The sequence below is a fragment of the Spinacia oleracea genome, chromosome 5 (genome assembly GCF_020520425.1).
Source record: "Spinacia oleracea cultivar Varoflay chromosome 5, BTI_SOV_V1, whole genome shotgun sequence".
Lineage (NCBI taxonomy): Eukaryota > Viridiplantae > Streptophyta > Magnoliopsida > Caryophyllales > Amaranthaceae > Spinacia > Spinacia oleracea.
In genome coordinates, this window is record NC_079491.1 from 30,495,361 (window position 1) to 30,519,790 (window position 24,430).

At 39.2% G+C, this 24,430-nt stretch overlaps 1 protein-coding gene across 1 annotated transcript; it reads left to right on the plus strand.

Moving 5' to 3' along the window:
- Positions 1–21,733: 21,733 nt before the first annotated feature.
- Positions 21,734–24,002, plus strand: LOC110797070 (protein FAF-like, chloroplastic). Its single transcript, XM_022002168.2, has 2 exons — positions 21,734–21,839; positions 22,004–24,002. Exon 2 carries the CDS (start codon positions 22,103–22,105, stop codon positions 23,762–23,764), a length of 1,662 nt encoding a protein of 553 aa, XP_021857860.2. The 5' UTR covers positions 21,734–21,839; positions 22,004–22,102; the 3' UTR covers positions 23,765–24,002.
- Positions 24,003–24,430: the final 428 nt, after the last annotated feature.

The following is a 24,430-nucleotide window of genomic DNA, read 5'->3' on the forward strand; positions in this document are numbered from 1 at the left end:
TTGCAGCAATTAATCAAGGGCACCAATAATCTACAAATTATTCAGTCCTTATTAATTCAAATCAAGTTGTTTTAACCTTAAGGATTTGTAGACCTAATCAAGAGTTTATGACTAAAAGGGCTCCCACTTAAACCAATAAATTCACATGCTTTACTAATTTTAAACATAAAAATGTATTTCTAGTCTAACCGGAAACATACAAATTTAATTAAAATTTAAAGCTCATATAAATTTATAATTGAATCCGCTTATTTAATTTATTTTTCAGTCGTATTTAAATTAATTCATGATTTTAATTTTAGTAAAATAATTAGAATAAATGAAATTTATTATAATTATAATATTCAAAATTAAAATCCAAGAAAACAATTTAAATTATTAATTTTAAAATTAATTAAAATTTCGTAAACTGAAAATTTCAAATTATAATTTTAAAACTCGACAATCGTGACATGACGAGCACTTGGGCTTGCGCCCAAGCCCCGTCGAGTGCACGACCCATCGATGTCCATGGCACAACGTCGCAGCAGCCACGCGCAAGGCAGCAAGACAAGCCACGCTTGCGCGCAGCCTGCCTGCCCATAGCATCGCAGCAGCTACGATGCTCCTCGCTTGATCGCTCGCTCGCTCGCTCGCTGGAGGCCACGCGTTGTGGTGCGCAGAGCAGCGATCGCTGGGCGACCAGCACTCGCTCGCTCGCGCGCCCACAGCGTGCCATTGCTTCGCCCATTGCCCATCACGCACAGCGCTCGACACAAGGCAGGGTTGCTGCCTTGTGCTCGCGCGCCATCGCCTTGCTCGCTGCATTCATACCGCGTGGGCGACGAGCTCCCTTGCTCGTCGTCGCACGCCCGCACTATACAACACCCCTTAAGGGTAACACGTAGCGTCCATTGCTTTGTGCGTGCAAGTTATATGAGCGAATCGCATAAAAATTAAAATTTTATTTTCAAAATTAATGACAAATTAATAAAGCATATTAATTTCATAATTTTAGGGCGAAAAATCGAAAATTTATTAATTAATTGATTTCCGATTAACATGGATTCAAGTCTAGGTCATAAAAATTTAAAATTTAACACAAATTTACAATTTTTATGGTGATTTTTAATCATAGGTATCTAATTAAATTATTAACTAATTATGAAAATCAAATTAATTCTAAATTATTCCAATTTTCAACAAATTAATCATAATTACAAATTAGATTGCATAATTAACAAGGCTAGGCATTCAAACTTGTTAAACATATACAGTAGGTCAATCAAAAATTCAAGATTTATCAACAAGAATCGCAAATATTTAATTTAACATCTTAAATTTACGAAATTTTGCGTTCGAAAAACTAAAACCTCCGAAAAGTCATAGTTAGGCTTCGAATTTGAGAATTATGGGTTCGGCCGAAAAAAAAAATTATTTTTGTCAAAATTTTAGAATGCCTTTTACATGCGGAATTGACACAAAAATCACTCGATTTGGATGAGTAACGAAGAAACTGCCGAAAAACTGCGTACATATAATTAAATAAACGCAATTTGCAATTAATTAACAATTACGAAAATTAATCACCCCTTTTAATTCTTGAAAATTTGTAATATTTAACCATGTTTATGCAATTTAGATTATGAAAATAATAAGAGGCTCGTGATACCACTGTTAGGTTATGATACATATGACAATACATAAATCATGCGGAAAAACCATAAAGCCAAGAAAGCATATTATTTACACATAATCATTTAGCATAGTATAGATGCATACACTTTGTAGCGTGCCTTCCCTAGCTGCGCCCGAACCGAACAAGAACAAGTCTTTAGGACTCCAAGTGTCGTCCCTCCGTAGATAGTCCACAGTACGTCCGGATCCGCCTCAAGATTGACCAACTAGAATCGCCCTTAAGGTGCTAGGAATTTTCGGCTATTATTGTGCAAGAGTGTGGCTGAATTTTCATTCAAAAACTTACCCTTTGAATACTTCAATCGTATCTATAAATTATGACCCTAGGCCCTTATTTATAGAGGTTTGGAAAGGGAATTGGAATCCTAGTAGCGATTTAATTAAACTTAGAATCCTACAAGGACTCTAATTAATTAAATAATCCTAATAGGAATAGGAATTTAATCACACACCAAAACCTAATAGATTTAGGAATTGTGCATGGACACAAACACACACACGCACAGAGCCACGAGGGCGCCCGCACGCGTGCGCTCGGCCCACGCAGCCCACGCTGGGCAGCCTTGCCTTGGCGCGCTGGGCCTGCCTTGCGGTGGGCCTGGCGCTGCCTTGGGCTGGGCGTTGGCCGCGTCCTTGCTTGCTGGGCGATGGCCTGGCTTTGTGCTGGGCCTTCGTCCGGCAGGCCTCGTCCTATGCTGTACGATATGCTTCCGATTAAATTCCCGGTTCCGGAATTCATTTCCGATACGAAGAAGATTCCGGAATTAATTTCCGTTTCGAACAAATATTTAATATTTCCGTTTCCGGAATTATTTTCCGATTCCGATAATATTTCCGATTCTGACAATATTTCCGATTCTGACAATATTTCCGATTCCGGCAATATTTCCGATTCCGGCAATATTTCCATTTCCGATAATATTTTCCGACACGTATCATGTTTCCGTTTCCGGCAACATCTACAATTTGGATAATATTTATTTTTCCGATACGATCCATATTTCCGTTTCCGGCAATATCATCGTTTCCGGAGTATTCACTTGCTTGTGACGATCTCAGCTCCCACTGAAACCAAGATCCGTCGATTCCGAATATCCATAGATAGAGTATTTAATGCCATTAAATACTTGATCCGTTTACGTACTATTTGTGTGACCCTATGGGTTCAGTCAAGAGTAAGTTGTGGATTAATATCATTAATTCCACTTGAACTGAAGCGGCCTCTAGCTAGGCATTCAGCTCACTTGATCTCACTGAATTATTAACTTGTTAATTAATACTGAACCGCATTTATTAGACTTAACATTGAATGCATACTTGGACCAAGGGCATTATTTCCTTCACTATTGGCCAACCATGGTAGGGGATTCGCAGTCATACGTTAAAAAGTGTGATAAATGGAAAAAGTTCGCTCCAGTAATCAATCAGCCTTCCAACGCCCTACAACCAATCATCAACCCCATACCATTCGCCTAGTGGGGAGTAGACATCTTGGGCCCATTCACAGCAGCAAGTGGGGGAAGAAAATATTTGATCATGGCAGTGGATTATTTCACTAAATGGATCGAAGCAGAGCCCACAAAGAGCATAACAGCCAAACGAATGAAAGACTTTATTTGGAAGAACATCGTGACAAGGTTCGACATTCCTAAAAGCCTAGTCTTTGACCATGGAACGCAGTTTGACTGCACACCCATAAAACATTATTGCGCAGAGTTAAGAGTTAAATTCGCATACGCGTCAGTGTGTCACCCCCAGAGCAATGGACAGGCTGAGGCAGCAAACAAGCAGATCTTAAGTGCGTTAAGAATGAAGATTGAGGACTTCAAAGGCGCATGGGCCGAATTCATACTAGAAATTATGTGGTCTAACAGAACCACCCAAAAAGAAGTAACAGGAGAAAGTCCCTACAAGTTAGCCTTCGGGGTTGAGGCAGTGCTGCCCGTAGAAGTAGTTCTGCCCGGTTTCAGAGTGCAGTACTATGATGAAAGCACCAATGAGCAGCTCATGAGAGAATCACTAGACCTTCTGCCAGAAGTTAGGTTGTAAGTAGAACTCAAGCTTGCAGCAAATAAGGAATGAATGAGCAGAGCATACAACAAAAGGGTCAAGCACAGACCTACGCAAGTGGGGGATCTAATCCTTAGGCGAGCGTTTGCCACCGGAAAAGGTAAACTAGAGGGAAAGTTTACTGCTAATTGGGAAGGCCCATATCAGATCACAAGGGAAGTAGCCCCTGGCTCATACCATCTCATGACAATGGATGGAAAAGAGTTAAAGAATAGTTGGAATGCCAACATGCTCAAACAATACTCTGTGTAGGTACGCAAGGCTAATATTGTAATAAGGCAAGAATAGGAAAGTACTCCCTTTTGTATCTCTTTCATACAACGCATAAATGAAATTGGCATGGCTATTCTAGAAAGAAAAATGCATAGCATATATCGGGTTATGTAACCAAAGTACACATCGTGAAACATACTCTCTACAATTAACTTGGTCTGATCAACCAAGTTAACTGGCGGATAGCATCACGGTGGAACTTTCAGTGAACCGTCGCAGAACGATTTACGAGTTTTGTTCTGGCCAAAGCCAGAGCAATTCAAAATCAAAGCAGCCCAAGCGGCTGAATGAAACATCGCAGAACAATTCAAAATCAAAGCAACCCAAAAGGCTGAATGAAACATCGCAGAACGATTTACGAGTTTTCTTCTGGCCAACGCCTGAACAATTCAAAATCAAAGCATCCCAAAAGGCTGAATAACACATCGCAGAGCGATTCGCGAGTTTTATTCTGGCAAAAAGCCAAAAAAATTCAAAATCAGAGCAACCCAAAAAAGATGAACTAAACATTGCAGAACGATTTATGAGCTTTGTTCTGGCCAAAGCTAGAACAATTCAACGTCTAAGCAGGCGGAAATAAACGTCACAGGGCGATTTACAAATCTCGCTCTATCACAACGACCAGAGAAGCTAAAACTTTGTTCTGATGAACACCAGCCAAAGTAAATATTTACCAAGTATCTAACAACAGAATACAAAAAACATACAAAGCAAAGAACACATTTCAGCATATCAATGACCGACGGCTATACCTTCATTAAACACATAAGAGAATATACAGTACAACCTTACAAAATGGCCTGGGCAACAAAGCAGCCCAAATAAAAGCAAGGAAGAGTTATCAACATTGTTTCAAGGCATTACAACTGCCACAAAAGTATAACATATTCCAAAATAACATTGTTCAGCGTAAAGGATAATATAAAAGGCCCAGTAACGCAGGAGGAACAAGGTGATAGCCGCCAAACCCATTATTCATTGTTGCCTTCACCATCATCCTCGTCTGAAAAGGGCATATCTCCAGGGTGAAGGTTCCCAACACAGAAATCAGGCACTTCATCTGGCTCTGTGGTACGGCTCCCAGAGGCTTCAGCTTCCCGCAGCTCCCTCAGAATGGTAAGGTGTAAGCCAGCTAGCCAATCATCCTCGACCAAGGCCTAGTTAATCTGCGGATACTTGCGCTTAATAATCAAAGAAGCTGCTTCCACCCACCATCGTACATCTGGGTTAAGAGAGCATACTGTTGATCAGAGCGACAGAACTCTTGCACTGCGGCGGCCACCTCCTTCTGAACAGAACTACGGAGATCTGCCAAGTCATCTGCATGCCTCTGCTCAGCAAGGCTTAGCTGCTCCGCCAACTCCTCAGTACGTTTCCTCTCAGCCTCTAGCTCCTCATGCGCCTTCGCCAAGTTCTCCCCATCAGGACGCAGAGCTACCACCTGGTTAGCAAGATTATCCCTCTCAAGCAAGATAGACTGCACATTGGCGTTAGCAATCGTCAGCGAGGAAGAGGCTCTCTCAACCTCCAAGGTTAAATACCGAATCTGCCTGTCTCTTTCTTCCAGCAGGACCAAATGCTGATCATACTTCCTCTGGTAGTAGATGAAGACGTCGGTGAGCTCCTTTACAGCACCCCCAGCCTAAAAAAAAGTTAAGTACAAGTTAAAGAAAGATTACAAAGGCAGCCAAAAAAGGCCATGATCAAAGAACAAGGTCAAAAGCCATAAAGAGCTTACCTCCAATACTTTTTGGCAAGCATTAGCCCCTGAGGTGTAAATACGCTCACGAGGATGATCAGTTGGCAATGATATACCTCAAAGCATCCGATACGCCAAGGTCCCACCTTTCTTAGGGAAGCTGGCATACAGAGACTCATTCGACCTAACATCCCAGTTAGGAACGAAGATATCTTCGCTAATACACCCTAGGGGGAAAAAAGCAGCCATTTCTGGGTTCACCTCGGGGCGAACATCGATAAACTCCTTCTCTAAGAACTCGTTGTTGCGAATGTTCACATATTCTAGAATGGAAGACTCGGGCAGTTTTAATTGCTCCTCCAGATAAGCAGCTAGAGCAACAGAAGAAGTAGGAAGGGAAGCATTACTTTGGTTAGCAGGAATAGAAGTTTGGGCCTGCGGAGCCTGCTCCTGCGACCGAGAGCTCTCCCCACTGCAGTGACGCTTACCCTCGCACTGCACAAAGGGAACGTCCTGCTCCTCGTCTATAATCTCCACCGGCTCAGACGCAGAGGAGTCTATAATTTGGTCTGCTCGGGCAGACCGCAAGCAATCCGTGACGGTCCCCACAGCATCCGCCGATGTCCCTTTAATCGCAGAGCGAGGGCGACGATGGCCTGAGAGAGTGGTCTGGCCATGCCGCGCAGAGGAAGGAGTGGAAGAAACCACTCGAGCAGTAGGGTTAGGGCGGGACGCAGAAGTACCCGCGCCTATACTCACTCCAGTAGAGCTCCCTCCCCTACCAGAGCGACCACCAGCAGAGCTTCCTCCCCTTCCAGAGCAACTAGCCGCAGAGCTCCCTCCCCGAGTAGTACGACGAGAGCTGGCCCTGCGCCCACCAACAACATCGGCTATGGTCCAATAAGCATCAGCAGGCACCTCAACAGGCTCGTTGGTCGCAGGGGTACCATCATCAGCCAGCCCCAGAGGTCCCATCTCGAGGTGTTGGCAACCTAGCATAGTAAGGGCACAAAGTATTAGAACACAAAAAGAGAATAATGTATAAAGCCGAAAACACACAAAAAAAAAGTACAAAAAGAAGATGAAAGGGAAAATACCATGGGGGTGATTATTGCACAAGTGCATAGCAGAAAGAATGTCATTCCGCAGAATATAACTGGACTGCGGAAGCCAGTCTTGTGAGCACGACCAATGTCCTTACCATTGTCGTCGCGCTTGACCATGGAATCAAACCACTCAAAAGCAGCGTCCTCCAGGTTGTGACCAGTCAGAACCTCCACACCATCCATCTTACCATTTGGAGGAACAAAAGTGAGGTGAAGGGAAATCAGAAGGAACCTTGAGCCAGAAGAAACACTCTTTCCATTCCCTATGCCCAGTTGGATTTCCCAAACACGTCATCTTGCCTCGAGCAGTATAAGTAGTGAACCAACCAACACTCTCCCTCTTGTTGTCACTACTCCTGATACAATGCAACCGCTTGCATAGGGACAGGGTCTCAGGAAAGCCCTTGAAACGAACAACCCACAAGTAGCAGACCAAGGTCCGCACAGCAAATGGAAGGAGTTGCGCCAGAGAAACATTGAAGGCCTTCAAAAACTTGACCAAAGTTGGGTCAAGGGGAAAGCGCAGACCAAAATCAAGGTGGTATGAATACAGACCAATATGGCCTGGAGGAGGAGCAGTGATGCGAGCGTCGTCCGCAGGAACAACCAACTCATATTCTGGGGGCAGAGCGTAGAGTTCCCTACCAACGCGCGAATAGTCGTTATTTCGAGTCGCTTTAAGCCAGCCCACATCCAGCTTAGCATTCAAAGGCCAAAAGACACCTCAGGGCTGAGGTAATAATCAGTCTCCCCAACAGGCAAAGTTCATCAACATACAGTGGGAATGGACGTAGGCGCTCTACCTCCTCAAGAAGTGGATCTTCCACACGGCGCTCTGCGCCACCTGAACTACTGCCAGAACCAGTCGCCATCGAAGATCATCTGCTATAAACATATAAGGACCCATCAATACCTCTAGTAAAAAACCCGTCAATTTGTTCAAAACTGTCCAACCAGGCTACCTCCGATAAAGGCTGAATGTCTAACCCAACAGGGGCATTAGGTGGAGGATTCAGTCGAACTTCTCTGGCCAAATACTCATGGCGCAGTTCTCTAAGGGTTTGACGATACGAAGGAGAAAGCTCTGACAGAGAAGGCGTCGCCCCGCCTGCAACAGGAGACCCACCCCCAGAGGAAGAACCACTGGAGATGGATATCACCGCAGGCGCAGAGCGAGACATAACATCATTCATGGATTTGGTCCTATCCTCTGCTACTGTCCTAGCTTCCTCATCAGAAGATAAAGAAACAGATGAAGGGGAAGAAGGGGAGTATGGCTTAGAAGAATCACTCATACACCCAGGGCTACTAGGATTGGCACTATCGGAGGTATCAGACATGTAGACTGAAAGAAAAAGAAAAAGGAAGAAATATAAACAAAGAGAAAAAGAAGGAGAAAGTCAAAGTAGAAGCAACAAAACACCATAGACATAAAACGACAGGGAACAAAAGGCGAAACTGTTAGGTTATGATTCATATGACAAAACATAAATCATGCGGAAAAACCATAAAGCCAGGAAAGCATATTATTTACACATAATCATTTAGCATAGTTTAGATGCATACACTTTGTTGCGTGCCCTCCCTAGCTGCGCCCGAACCGAACAAGAACAAGTCTTTAGGACTCCAAGTGTCGTCCCTCCGTAGATAGTCCACAGCACGTCCGGATCCGCCTTAAGCTTGACCAACTAGAATCGACCTTAAGGTACTTAGAATTTTCGGCTATTGTAGGCAATTATATGACTGAATTTTTGCTCTCAAAAATCACTTTGAATACTTGAATACTCGATATAAATTATGAGCCCTTAACTCATATTTATAGACCATGGAATAAGTAATTGAATCCTACTAGGATACGAATTAATTAAATTAGAATCCTAGTAGAATTCTTATTTAATTAATTTATCTTTTAGGATTAGGAATTTTAATCATTAAACAAATCCTATACTCTTTAGGTTTCGTATGTGAACACAAACTCTACACGAGCATGACCCGCAAGCGTGTAGGCCATGCCCGCGCACAGCCCACACGGCCGCTCGGCCCACGCGAGCTACAAGCCCACGCGAGCTGCAGCAATGCTCGCAGCCCATTACTGCGCGCGCTGCGCGCGCTGCCATGGCCTGCTGGGCCTGGCCTTGCGCTGGGCCTGGCGTGGCCTTGGCTGTTCGTGTGGCGCGCTTGGCTTGCTGGGCGATGGCCTGGCTTCGTGCTGGGCCCTCGTCCGGCAGGCCTCGTCCGATGCCTATTCGTACGATACGCTTCCGATTAAATTCCCGGTTCCGGAATTCATTTCCGATACGAACAATATTTAATATTTTCGATTCCGGAATTAATTTCCGTTTCGAACAAATATTTAATATTTCCGTTTCCGGAATTATTTTCCGATTCCGATAATATTTCCGATTCTGACAATATTTCCGTTTCCGGCAATATTTCCGATTCCGGCAATATTTCCATTTTCGATAATATTTTCCGATACGTACCATGTTTCCGTTTCCGGCAACATCTACGACTTGGATAATATTTATATTTCCGATGCGATCCATATTTCCGTTTCCGGCAATATCATCGTTTCCGGAGTATTCATTTCTTGCCTGTGACGATCTCAGCTCCCACTGAAACCAAGATCCGTCGATTCCGAATATCCATAGATGGAGTATTTAATGCCATTAAATACTTGATCCGTTTACGTACTATTTGTGTGACCCTACGGGTTCAGTCAAGAGTAAGCTGTGGATTAATATCATTAATTCCACTTGAACTGAAGCGGCCTCTAGCTAGGCATTCAGCTCACTTGATCTCACTGAATTATTAACTTGTTATTTAATACTGAACCGCACTTATTAGACTTAACATAGAATGCATACTTGGACCAAGGGCATTATTTCCTTCAGTCTCCCACTTGTCCTTAGGGACAAGTGTGCATTTCCTAATTCCTTTGTCACTCGATGCTTGCTCTTGAACATAAGGTAAGAGCTGTCATCCTTATTATGTCCAGAGGTGTTCCTCGGTTTCAGAGTTCAACTGATCAAATAAACAGATAATCATAGCCTATGATTCATCCGAGCACGGCCATGCATTTCACAGTTTCTAGCTCTCCGAGTGGCCTTGTACAACTTTTAAGCATCTCATCCCGATTTATGGGAGGACAATCCCAATCTTGCGATCTTGAGATTAGACTTCGTTTGATAGGTGATTACCTGAGCGTTGCCTTTATAGCCTCCTTTTACGGTGCGACGGTTGGTCAACGTCAAAGCAACCAGTTCTCAAACAAGTAATCTCAAATCACTCAGGTATTGAGGATTTAGTGTCTAATAATTTTAATGAAATTTACTTATGACAGATTTTCATCTCTTACAGTAAAGTTTCATAGGTCTTGTCCGATACTAGTCTTCCCAAAGTAAGTATCTATGCAAATGATTATGACATTGCCATGTCCACATAGTTCAAGAAACAGAACTACTAGTCATCTTGCATTCTAATCGTCTAACGTTTTCTATGCGTCCAATTTTATAGAAAACTCAGACTAGGGACCATTTTCAACCTTTGACATTCAAGTTCACTTGATAGACATTTCTTAGTCACAGGACTGGTCCTGACAGTCTATCTTGAATATTTCGTCAAATTTAAGGGACTCATCATTTAATACTAAACCAAGATTAAATGGAATATGAAAATATATTTCATATATGATAAATGTTCAATCCCAATGTTTTACAACCATGGGCCTCAAACCCATCTTCTAAAACAGTTCATGGAATTTCAAAGCTATGCTTGATTTCCAGTGCTACAATGTAAGTGTTGCTTCTCACTTGTTGCATAGGTTTAGTTATCATGCTTTGCCAATCTTAATATCCTTTTCATCGAATGTTCTTCGAGATATGATGATAAGATCTTTTGAGTATGTTTATTTTGTGATCTAGTCTTTCTTGCTACATTAGTGGTACTACGCATTTTGCAATGAAGAACCATTAAGTCAACAGACATGTGATCTTCCCAAGTTTAATGAAGAACTCATTAATATAAACAACTCTGTTTTATTGCTTCTTAGGCAATAAGTACTTCTACTTCAACTGTATAGGTTGCTAGTGATGCTTTGGTTTGGATTTACTTATCCAAGCAGTTCACGGATATGTGGAAGACTTTCCTGCTGTATCTTAGAATATAGAAATTAATATTTAATTTCCCACGCAACAACTCATGGTCTCCAATCCATGTTGCCATTTCGAAACACGATGCTCTTTAGCTCGTCCTTGTCAATGGTTAACTCCAAAGGGTCTTTGCTTGATCCTTTGCCAGTGTTTATGCGTGTAGCATCAATATTTAGCATATCTTTATTTCCTTGAATCAAGAACTATTCCTATGTACCTTTTCAAGTACCATAAGTATTCTTGATCTCAATCTAGTTGATCTTTACTTAGATCAATAGAGATTGATATATGTTCGTCATGCCTAAAGTCATACGATACGTTTTTGGCGATCCTCGTATTATATCATACATGATAAATTCTTTTGCAGAATAATTCCAATTGAATTCTATTCATGTAACTTTAGCTCATCTAGTTTCAGTAGATACTAAATCCAGCTAAATTCTTTGACATATAATATAGGTTAAGAATCTTACTCAGATCCTTTGATGTTTAACTTAGTAAATGCTTATACATAGTTCAAACATTCTTTACTTAGATTTATTCACATGGGTCGAATATCTTTAATGGAGTATTTCGTGTTTGATTTAGTAAATGCCATTACTTAATCCAAAACAATAATATAAAATCTTTGTAAATAGAACTTAATACCCAGTATGTACTAAGTTCCTCCATGGTCCATCATTGATGAATAATCTCAAATCTAAGTCATTAGCATTTGAATGTTATTTCTCAATAGAGAGATATGTGTGTGATACACATAGGACCAATTAAGTTTTACGTACTCCCGCTAAACTTCTTATAAATCTATAAGAATCATGTACATTTTATGAAACTAAAATACTTATTAGCTTCACTAAAATACAATTCCAATTCCCAATTGCTTGCTTAAATCTGTACTTAGATTTTATAGCTTTCCTTTTCAAGCATTTATTTGGATCCACAAATCCTATGACATATCATGTACATAGTTTATTCCAACATTTGATTGAGGAATACGTTTTGTCATCCAATTGCTATATGTACCAATATGCAATCATTGCTTGAATTATAGACTTGAGCATTACGATTATGCATGAGGTTTCAACACAATCCACACCGTGAATTTGCTTGTAACCTTTTAGCAACTAATCTAGCTTTGTGTTGTGAACACAATTTCATGTTTGATGGTTTTTATCCTTAAAACAAACTTGCAACCAATAGGTGTGAAACTATTCTTGCAAATCAACAAAATTTCAATTTTGTCATCAAAACATTGAGTATGTTTTATGGCCTCTAACCATTTAAAACATTTGAGTCTATATATGGCCTCTAACCATTTTAGGGAATCTGGGTTTCGTCATAGCTTTCTTACAGGTCACAAACTCATTAATCTACATGATAATAGTTTGACTGTAAGTTGTAGGTTTCTTCACTATCTAATAGAAGAATTGCATAGTTTCAGTGACCTGAACTCCATGTTTCTTCACTATCTAATAGAAGAATCTTATAGTTTCAGTGATTTGAATTCTATGCCTACTTGGGTATAGAACATCAAACAATAGAATATTAATAGCCACTTGAAAGTCCTTTGAATAATCTGTTCTCCTTGAAGCACTTGTAAAGTCTTCTAAGAGATGTCTATTCTTTAAAGCCACTTCTAAAGTCCTTAAAGAATAAGTTCGGATTTTCTGAAGCACTTCGAAAAGCCTCCGGAATGTCCGTTTATGTTTGTTGTTCGCCTCGAAAACTTTCGAGGTCTATTTTCTCCCACTTGTCATTTTGGAAACGAATCTCCAAAAGGACATTATTTCGAGCAAACAAACATTATGTTCTCAAAATTCGTGGTAGAAACAATACCCTTGTGTCTCATTTGAATAAATCACAATGAAACATATATCTATACTTGGGCCTTAGTTTGTCGAATGACAAACACTAAGCTCCCACTGAGTTTTGCAACTCTCTAGATATATTTTATGAAAAGTTATTCTGAAATTACTTTTCAATAGCTTTGACGAATTTAGTTTGGTGGTAGTTGAGCATTTTGTTTTAGAAATTATAGGAAAAGTCTTTATGATCCATCATTGATCGAATCAAGTACTAATTGACTTCGATTATTCCAACTAAGATATGCCATATCTTATGGACCTAGATTGTGAAATTACAACACACAAGCATTGATGATCATATTTGGTCTCAAGTAATCATCAACATGATCTAACCTAGATCTTTATGATTTCTTGCCAAGTGGATTTTATACTTCTGAATCTTTGAACTAGCCAAACAGATTCAACTTATATCACATTTGAGTAAATAAACCTATATTCACTCAAATCCATGTGAAATAATAAAGTCATAAAACCTTTTTTTAGCTTTGAACTCTATCGTCTAGGCGTTCTAACAATAGTTCATATTCTTTGTTACTTTCAACAAGTAAGACTAGCTTGTCTTAAGTTGATCTAGAAATCAACCAACTTTCAAAAGTCCATTAAAATAGAGCTTGTAAATGTTAACTTGTTGACATGGTCTAAGCAACAATGCCAAAGATTAGTGGAACTCAAATCAAGGGTTTGATTTGAACCTAGTAAAGTTTTTATTGTTAAAGAGTTGTTTGTTTTAATCAAGCAAATTGACTCAACCTGTAATTGACCATTTCATTCAAATAAACAAACAAACAAGCATTGTTTTCGTTCTTCTGAATGTGAGTCTTTCTGTGTTTGAAGCAGAAATTTAGGTATGCTGATTATGGAACAAAATAACCATTTAGTTCCAGCCTTGAAAGGACTTAAAACAACCTAGATGACCCTACAGCTAATGTAGCATTGCCATGCTTTATTTCCCACTTGTAGGCCATTAGTGTAGCCTAGCTTCCATTATTTGAGTTATTACCGAAGTAAGAACCTCAAGCGGTATATGATACCAAGGAAGTTTGATTCCTAGGTCACTTCTCTTTAAACATAAACTTATAGGTAGAAACGGAATTGTAAATTCCTGTCATCTGTTTTGTTTTCCTATTTCTTGTACCCTTTCTTATAGTCTTAAGAATTGAATTCTTTAGTGTTGACTTTTATACTTTGTTAGACATGTCCAATGTCACCAACAAGGTTCTTTACCATTTTAATTTATGTTGAATATTTTGTTTCAACTAGATGATCTTACTAGAAGCTTCTAAAGTTCTCTAAGCATCGATCTACTCGAATGTCTAGGGACTAGACTCATTCGAGAATTAAATGGAAAAAATATTTTAGGTTGTTAACCATTGGTAAAGCTGAGCGTTTAAACTCAATGCTTTATGATCTCAAAACTACATTGTATTTTGAATTCACAAGCACCAATTGGTTTGCCATTCGATTTTGATATTCGAAAACAACCATAAAAGTCGCTAAAAGAAACGTACATTTTAAATTGCTCATTTTCTCTCATTTCCGTGAATCGTTCTTGGATTCACTACCAATCGAGGAAATTTACTGTTACCTTTCTAAAAGGATTTACTGCAGTGCAAGATATTTAATTATAAACAATAATTAAAACATACATTGAAGCATGCAAAGTCTAAACATTTATCATGAGTAATAACTTGAAAATTAAAGCAATCATGCAATTTCAACAAGTTATTAGCATTTTATTCGAATTTATTGTTCCGGCATGCGTGAATAAAATGATTCCAAGATCCTAAAATCATTGAAGAATTAAGCACAGTTTGTCGACTTAATCCTAAAACATCTTAGGTAAGCAAAAGCCTTTTGCTAATAGTCTAGAAACTATTCTTGGTTGATAGGTACGTCTAAGAACTTATTAGGTAAACCTATCGATTTTGCCACGACATAAAAGGACTCCTTACTTATATCGTTGAGTTTCACCAAAACTAACATGTACTCACAATTATTTGTGTACCTTGCCCCTTTAGGACCAATAAGTAACACCTCACTGAGCGAAAACTATTACTAGATTGATGTAAAGGATATCCAAGCAAGTGTATATTTTGGCATGGCACCTTTTAACTCAATTTTTAAGTTTGGAACTTAAGGCTCTTACTATGTTGGTTAGATTTTAAGTGAACTAAAATCCTTAATCATGCAACATAATCAAGCCGCGATCTTATGCATAATTAAGACATATTTAAAGCAATAAATAACTTAAAGCATGCATAAGATATATGTGATCTAGTATGGCCCGACTTCATCTTGAAGCTTTAACTTCAAAGTCCGTCTTGAAAATCTCCGTGGGAGGCACCATTTTCTTCAAATAGGATAAGCTATAACTAAAACTAATTACAACTATTTGATGGTACGCAAACCATATTTGAATTGAAAAACAACTTTGGTACTTTAGACCAATTACATTCAAATTAATGGTTCGCAGACCATATTTTCTATCCTATTTGGGCCATACTAGTCACTTCATAACCTGCAAAACAGTACATATACAATATATACCATTCACCCATTCATTAACATGAATGGCCCACATAGCTGGTTAGTAAAACACATTATGCATCACATAAACATTTGCAGCAATTAATCAAGGGCACCAATAATCTACAAATTATTCAGTCCTTATTAATTCTAATCAAGTTGTTTTAACCTTAAGGATTTGTAGACCTAATCAAGAGTTTATGACTAAAAAGGGCTCCCACTTAAACCAATAAATTCATATGCTTTACTAATTTTAAACATAAAAATGTATTTCTAGTCTAACCGGAAACATACAAATTTAATTAAAATTTAAAGCTCATATAAATTTATAATTGAATCCAAAACGTTTAATTTAATTTCAGTCGTATTTAAATTAATTCATGATTTTAATTTTAGTAAAATAATTAGAATAAATAAAATTTATTATAATTACAATATTCAAAATTAAAATCCAAGAAAATAATTTAAATTATTAATTTTAAAATTAATTAAAATTACGTAAACTGAAAATTTCAAATTAAAATTTCAAAACGATCTAATCGCAACGCAACAATCCCACGCAACGCACGCCCATGGGCCACACGCACACAGCCATTGCTGGCCATGTGCGCGCAGCCCATGCGCTGCGTCGCATCGCTGCTGCTCACCATCGCAAGGCATCAATCGAACACGCGAGCTGGTGCTCGCTGCACGCGCCAGCGCTCGATGCACGCGAGTCATCGCTCGCTGCGCTCGCTTGCCAGCGCTCGATCCATGCGAGCCATCGCTCGCTGCGCGCCTGCCTTTCCCGCACGCGAGCTTGCGCTCATCGCACGAGGCAGCAGTATGCGAGCTGGCGCTCGCTGCGCGCGAGCCATCGACGCTGTGCGTAGCGCTCGTGGCACGCGAGCTTGCGCTCGCTGCGCGTGAGGCTCCGCATGCTTGCGCGAGGCAGTGCGCGCTGTGGCGCAGCACGCTTGCTGCCCACACGCGACTGCTCGTGTCTTGCTCTCGCCCCTGCCCACACGCCCATTGCTCACAGCCCTTGCTCGCTGCATTCGTACCGCATGGGCGACGAGCTCCCTTGCTCGTCGTCGCATGCCCGCACTATACAACACCCCTTAAGGGTAACACGTAGCGTCCATTGCTTTGTGCGTGCAAGTTATATGAGCGAGTCGCATAAAAATTAAAAATTTATATTCAAAATTAATGACAAATTAATAAATAATATTAATTTCATAATTTTAGGGCGAAAAATCGAAAATTTATTATTTAATTGATTTCCGATTAACATGGATTCAAGTCTAGGTCATAAAAATTTAAAATTTAACATAAATTTACAATTTTTATGGTGGTTTTTAATCATAGGTTTCTAATTAAATTATAACTAATTATGAAAATCAAATTAATTCTAAATTATTCCAATTTTCAACAAATTAATCATAATTACAAATTAGATTGCATAATTAACAAGGCTAGGCATTCAAACTTGTTAAACATATACAGTAGGTCAATCAAAAATTCAAGATTTATCAACAAGAATCGCAAATATTTAATTTAACATCTTAAATTTACGAAATTTTGCATTCGAAAAACTAAAACCTCCGAAAAGTCATAGTTAGGCTTCGAATTTGAGAATTCTGGGTTCGGCCGAAAATTATTACTTTTGTCAACATTTTAGAATGCCTTTTACATGCGGAATTGACACAAAAATCACTCGATTTGGATGAGTAACGAAGAAACTGCCGAAAAACTGCGTACGTATAATTAAATAAACGCAATTTGCAATTAATTAACAATTACGAAAATTAATCACCCCTTTTAATTCTTGCAAATTTGTAATATTTAACCATGTTCATGCAATTTAGATTATGAAAATAATAAGAGGCTCGTGATACCACTGTTAGGTTATGATTCATATGACAAAACATAAATCATGCGGAAAAACCATAAAGCCAGGAAAGCATATTATTTACACATAATCATTTAGCATAGTTTAGATGCATACACTTTGTTGCGTGCCCTCCCTAGCTGCGCCCGAACCGAACAAGAACAAGTCTTTAGGACTCCAAGTGTCGTCCCTCCATAGATAGTCCACAGCACGTCCGGATCCGCCTTAAGCTTGACCAACTAGGATCGCCCTTAAGGTACTTAGAATTTTCGGCTATTGTGGGCAATTATATGACTGAATTTTTGCTCTCAAAAATCACTTTGAATACTTGAATACTCGATATAAATTATGAGCCCTTAACTCATATTTATAGACCATGGAATAAGTAATCGAATCCTACTAGGATACGAATTAATTAAATTAGAATCCTAGTAGAATTCTTATTTAATTAATTTATCTTTTAGGATTAGGAATTTTAATCATTAAACAAATCCTATACTCTTTAGGTTTCGTATGTGAACACAAACTCTACACGAGCATGACCCGCAAGCGTGTAGGCCATGCCCGCGCACAGCCCACACGGCCGCTCGGCCCACGCGAGCTACAAGCCCACGCGAGCTGCAGCAATGCTCGCAGCCCATTGCTGCGCGCGCGGCGCGCGCTGCCATGGCCTGCTGGGCCTGGCCTTGCGCTGGGCCTGGCGTGGCCTTGGCTGTTCGTGTGGCGCGCTTGGCTTGCTGGGCGATGGCCTGGCTTCGTGCTGGGCCCTCGTCCGGCAGGCCTCGTCCGATGCTTATTCGTACGATACGCTTCCGATTAAATTCCCGGTTCCGGAATTCATTTCCGATACGAACAATATTTAATATTTCCGATTCCGGAATTAATTTCCGTTTCGAACAAATATTTAATATTTCTGTTTCCGGAATTATTTTCCGATTCCGATAATATTTCCGATTCTGACAATATTTCCGTTTCCTGCAATATTTCCGATTCCGGCAATATTTCCATTTCCGATAATATTTTCCGATACGTACCATGTTTCCGTTGTTTCCGGCAATATCATCGTTTCCGGAGTATTCATTTCTTGCCTGTGACGATCTCAGCTCCCACTGAAACCAAGATCCGTCGATTCCGAATATCCATAGATGGAGTATTTAATGCCATTAAATACTTGATCCGTTTACGTACTATTTGTGTGACTCTACGGGTTCAGTCAAGAGTAAGATGTGGATTAATATCATTAATTCCACTTGAACTGAAGCGGCCTCTAGCTAGGCATTCAGCTCACTTGATCTCACTGAATTATTAACTTGTTAATTAATACTGAACCGCACTTATTAGACTTAACATAGAATGCATACTTGGACCAAGGGCATTATTTCCTTCAGAAACGACAAAGGAAAGTCATAAAAAAAAAAGGAAAAGGAAGGAGAAGGAAAAAAAGCTCCGAAAGAAATGGCGAACTTATAAACATGAAACATTCCAACATTATACCCAGAAATTCATACACCACAAAAGGGAAGTCGAAGAAAAGCGAGAAGATGAAGAAAGCAAGAAGTAAGAGAGAGAAGAAAAAAATGACTGAAGTGACGTTTTAAAGAACGAAATGAACGGCTCAGATGGAAGAACACTTCGAGTCACCTACGGCGATGAAGGACACGTGGAGCACAATGAAACGCGACGATTTGTTTTTCGAAAAATTATTACAGTTTCTCAAAAATTACAATTAACTGCCCCAAAAAAAAAAAACAGGCCTAACTCCAAGTAGTCAGCCCTACTCTTGGGGGACTAGTTGTACGGGAATATATACAGCCTACCAGACCATCTTGGTCATAGCAGAACGAGTCAACCACATGGCAAAACCCTCTAACAGAGCAACCGCAAAGATAATTAGCGAGAATACCCAAATTCTTAAAAGACCACGCAGGACCATAGGTCTACGGGGTAACGATCTGCTAGACAACAGCAGAGGCATCTCGTTAAGCAAAAGGACAAATAACAAGTACGTCGCCAACGTACACGCGGCAGCATCTGAATAGGCCAAAGTACTGAATAATACGCCTATAAATACCGCCCTCCCCATTCATTTGCGGACACGTTCAATATAAGTACAATTCTTAACTCTCTCTACTTTCTCTTTCTAAGAACACTAGTTCATTTGCTGAATTAGGCATTGGAGGGGGTTTCCTCGGTTAAACCCCCGAGGTTAGCTTACGTTTGTTCTGCTTGATAGGACAGCATCTTCACTCAGGGCGTCTCTTCGGTTCCAGACCCGGAACAATTTACACAATTTAAACTTAGCATCTTTTCGTTAACTACTAGTATTTCAATATTGTTTAATCATTTGATCAAGGATCTCTTATTAGACAAATTAAACTTCATGAAATTACCCACTTGGTACATAATTGTATAATCTATTATTACAGCCTATCAATACTAGTACACTGGATTATCTTTGAGACACGGGGGAGTAACGATATAGTCAAACTCCGTATGACAATGCATGCACTAATAATGGAAGCTACGCAGAATAAGGATAGAGTTTCCATTTAATTGCAGTACGGTTGCATTTGTACTAATATGACGTAACAGACAAATTCACTTAGCTGGACCTCTGATCCGATCAAGCTCGATCTCAGTCTCAGACATATATATTCAATTCATTGGAGAAGCCCATTTTTGGATTACCCATATACTAGTTTGTGCCCGTGCGATTGCATAGGTCCTATCAAAAGTATAAAAAACGCTTAAACGATGTTGTTAATTAACTACAATGTTTATTGTGTGCCAATACCAAAACGTACCTAAATATTTTATGTGTCTTAAGCAAAACATAAAACCCGGAGTAAGAAGCTAAAATGTATCCTATTATGTGTTTTATACACGATGGTCTCAAAACCTTTGAAACTGCAAAATTGACTAAGGAATATATAGATACTTTAATTTTGTTGGTATCATCTCGTAAATAATAAAATTCTTCTTCCCATTTCACTTGAAAAATTGCAGCAACCCAATCATTTGGGAGATTAAATTTGAAAGTGAATAATTGGTTTAAATTTTTTCTTTATTCTTTCATGTCCAATACTCTTAATTATTCTTATTTCCATTTTAGTTTTCCAATTAATTATACAGGTAAACTTTAGGTGATTTTTTTTTTTTTTTTTTTCTGTTTTTAAGTTGTCTGAATTTCCTAAAATAACGAAGCATGAGAGATGAGCATTGGAGTTTTGAGACCCTCACATTCCTCATCACTCTGCTTTAATAATATAGATATATATATTACCACCCTGCTCTCTTTTACTTTGCGTCAATTCCTTTTTAATTCATTTCTACATTATTGTTACTAACAAAGCTTAAAACTTATATTCTCAAAAATTGACGAATGACATTTTAAAATATAACTATACCACACTCATTGTATACTCAACTTACTTTGATGACCCGATTGACCTCTTTCAAATTAAATGTGTAATATTCACAAGGTCAACCGCGAAATGTACGTCAAGCAAGCTCATCACAGATCGAGCAGCTTCTGATGCGTAAAACAAAACAACAAACATACGGGCTCTAAATGAGTTAAGGGACTAATTAAGTAAATGTATTTTAATATTTGTCTATAGTCGAACGTTGTTTTGTATGAACACGGTTTTAGGTCAACATTGAAACTTGAAAGTCTATAAGTGTTTTATCTTGAGTATTTGGGAAATGCCAACTGAAATTGACTTCAAGGAACTTGACTTATACAGAGTACTGTACTTGAATTGGCTAAGATCTTTAGCAAGTTTTGCTTTGTAAAATCAAACTTTTCTCGTTTTTAGACCTAACTTTGTCCATTACTCTTGAGTCTTGATTGCTTAGTTTAAACATAACTCTAAATGTTCATGTTACATAAAAAGGTAATAATCAGCTTCCCTCCACGACTAAATCTGACATCGCCTCTATAATTCACAAACTCAAAACTTTAAACTGGAATACTCAAAGGCATATGATTATATATTCCTTTAAACAAACATTCATTGGTAAGTATAAAAAAATGAGGTAGAATAATATAGGGTAACCGACTTATATGTTCCTAAACATCGATTGTTCAGAATCGTATGTAGGAGATAATTAAATAAAACACTAATTAAGGGCACTTAAAGTTAGTATATTTTTCCTTAGTTGTTTATCTCTCACAAAGTCACAATTAACACACTCCACCCGAAATTGAAAAAAAATAAGAGAAAAGGAATCTAGTCTAGCAGTAATACACTAATACTTATTTACATGTTTGTTAAATTTACTATAAATTACTAATAGTAGAATAAAGGAAAAGGAATTACTCCTACAAAAATAGATTATTTAAATACATTTGAGGAGCAATTTAATTAAGAAACTCTAAAAATGGGAAAGTGAAATAAAGGTACAACTTTTTAAAAATGTTGCGTAATGGTGTGGGACCCAATCTCATACTTTACGAGCACTACAAATACCAGCTTCCCCCCGCTCCATAATTCATTCTCACTCAAAACTCAAACTCAACAAAAAAAAAAACAGAGCATCATCAAAAAAAAAAAAAAAACAGAGATTTGTTGTTGTTTTCATCTTCAAATTGTGAAAAGGGTAAGGAAATTTGACTGCCCTATGATTGACACCCATGTCCAATTATATAACCCACTTGCATGTTTCTCAGAATGCTTTGTAACTTGATACTACAGTTGGCTCTCTTTAATGCTTTCGAAATTGTAATTTTTCTAATAAAAGAATTTTGTTTTTGTGTGTTGCAGGAAATCAGAAAATTTGTCCGAGTTATAATATTTTGAAATAGTTATCTCGAACATCTCCAAAATTTCTCTGCGTCTGAAAGTAGTTGCAGAAGAAGAGAGATGTCAGCAGGTTGGATTGACAACGCCAGCTGCCATCAACAACAACAAGAAGAAGAAGAAACCCCTTATAAAATGATAATGAGTGAAGATCATCCTCCCAAAAAGCCAGTCCAAAAACAGGGCATTGTTTCTGTACTTTGCTCTGATTTTGAGTCTAACAAAATATTACCCCAAAATTCTATTAGAAGAACTCTTTCAGCTGCTGACATGTCCTCCCAGAAATGTCTGACTCTCAGCTCATCTGCTTCTCTCAAGAGGGTTCATTCCTCTCTCCATTTGCAACCCTTAGGGGAACACCACAATGATCACAACAACAACAACAACAACAACAACAACAACAACAACAACAACAACAACAACAACAACAAGGCTGGTCAGGCATTTGAGGAAATTTGGAGCTCTATCCAAGCTGACAAGAAGAGTTGGGGTTCTATTCTCACTCCTTCCAAAACTACTGACAGTTCCGGTTCCGAGTCGGCCCAGCTTCCTCCACCATACGTTCACCCTTTGGCGAAGCGTACGGCGAGCTCCCTCAGTGAGAAGAGCCTTGAGATTTGTACTGAGAGTCTTGGGTCGGAGACCGGGTCTGACGGGTTCTCCTACCCGGGGTCCGAGCCGGAGGAGGAGGAAGAAGTGCAAGAACAAGTGCAAGTGCAGGAACAAGTAGAGGTAGAGGTAGAGGTCGAGGTCGAGGTCGAGGTCGAGGTGGAGGTCGAAGTGAGTAACTACAAGTGCAACAACAACTTGAGGAGTGGTCCCACTCTTAGTACTAAGAGGTCAATGATGGTCCCTTGTGCAAGGCCGTCATTCCCTCCTCCTCTTCCTTCATTGGCTTACCGAGATGATGGGTCCAACCTTCACATCCGGTCCCACCGTCAAGACGGCCGCCTTGTCGTCGAAGCTGTTTCCGTACCATCAGTGAACTGCTTCCGTGCCCAACGACAAGACGGCCGCCTGCTTCTCACTCTCAGTAATGGTGATCAACCACAACAACAGGAGGAACAACAAGATGAGATGTTCAATGATGAGGATGCTGTTATCGAAGATGATGATAATGAAAAAGAAGAAGAAGAAGAAGAAAAAGAAAAAGAAAAAGAAAAGGTGTTGGGTATAGCAAAGGGAGTAATAAATGTGCAAAGGTCATTGACAATGAGCAAGCTTATGGAGTTAACCAACACCCGTAACAAGTCCACATGGCCTCGAAACTACAACACAAGAATCATCAAGACTCTGAATGACAATGAGGAAGAGGTAAGGATGACACAATCAGTCCCACATCACACAAGGGTAAGCACAGCTACAGCTACTGCTACTGCTACTGCTGCTGCAGTGGCCCTGAACGCATATGAATACTACTGGCGACGGAACAACAGCCCCGCAGTAGCAATGCTGAATCCACTAGTTGGACAAAAGAATAATAAAATAACAACTAGGCAGCAAGTGGAAAAAGATACTGGTAGCAAAGGGAATAACAACTACAAGTTGTTTTATAATAATACAAAGGAACAAGAGGTGATACTAGTGAAAGCTGCTAGAACAATAATAGGAGAAGAAGAACAAGGACCAAAGGCAGAGTATCTTGTTCCCATTATGCTTAGAGCCTGTAAAGAACCCAAGAGGTCACTCTTGTTCTGGGAGCCTTACTGCATTGCTACCTCCTAAACCCAACCCAACCCACCCCACCCTTACTTTATCCTCCTTCAATATTCCACCATTTTCACTAATCACCTTAATTAACTCCATCATCATCAAGTTAATCACTTAATCTTAGCTCAATTCTCATTAATTGTCATCCTCTTTTTATTGCCATTTTAGGATTTTTAATTAGATATCTTACTATGTAGTCGTTCAATAATATTGCGAAAAGAATTGTGTAAAGGAGGGAGAACTGGTTTTTGCACGCGCGAGTACTACTTATATTACTATTAATTAATATGTGCTCTTATTTAGCCTATGATTGTAGTATGTATTAATTCTCTTATGTATTCAATTCCATGATTTGGGATTTGAGAAATATGAACAAATTAGATGATATTTTTGGTTTCTTTTTGTTACACTATTTATCTTTTAATTTCAAATGATCCAACAATATCTTTGACTCTTTTTAGCTCAATCTTGGGAAGGTTATATTTGTCCCCTACCTCCCAACCCTAAAATCTAGTGTTATATTTCCTAATAATTTAAATTTTAAATAAAAGAAAATAAATGGAGGTTGGTGATTAAATGGATGCATGTGTGGACCAGTAAATGCTAAATAAGGAGCATCAAGATCCACCGTCTTCGATTTGGTACCTGCTCTTGTTGTCACTATGATCTATTTTTCTTTAC

Bases quoted from the DNA above. Each gene is read 5' to 3' on its own strand.
- LOC110797070 (XM_022002168.2), top strand. From the start codon at position 22,103: ATGTCAGCAGGTTGGATTGACAACGCCAGCTGCCATCAACAACAACAA.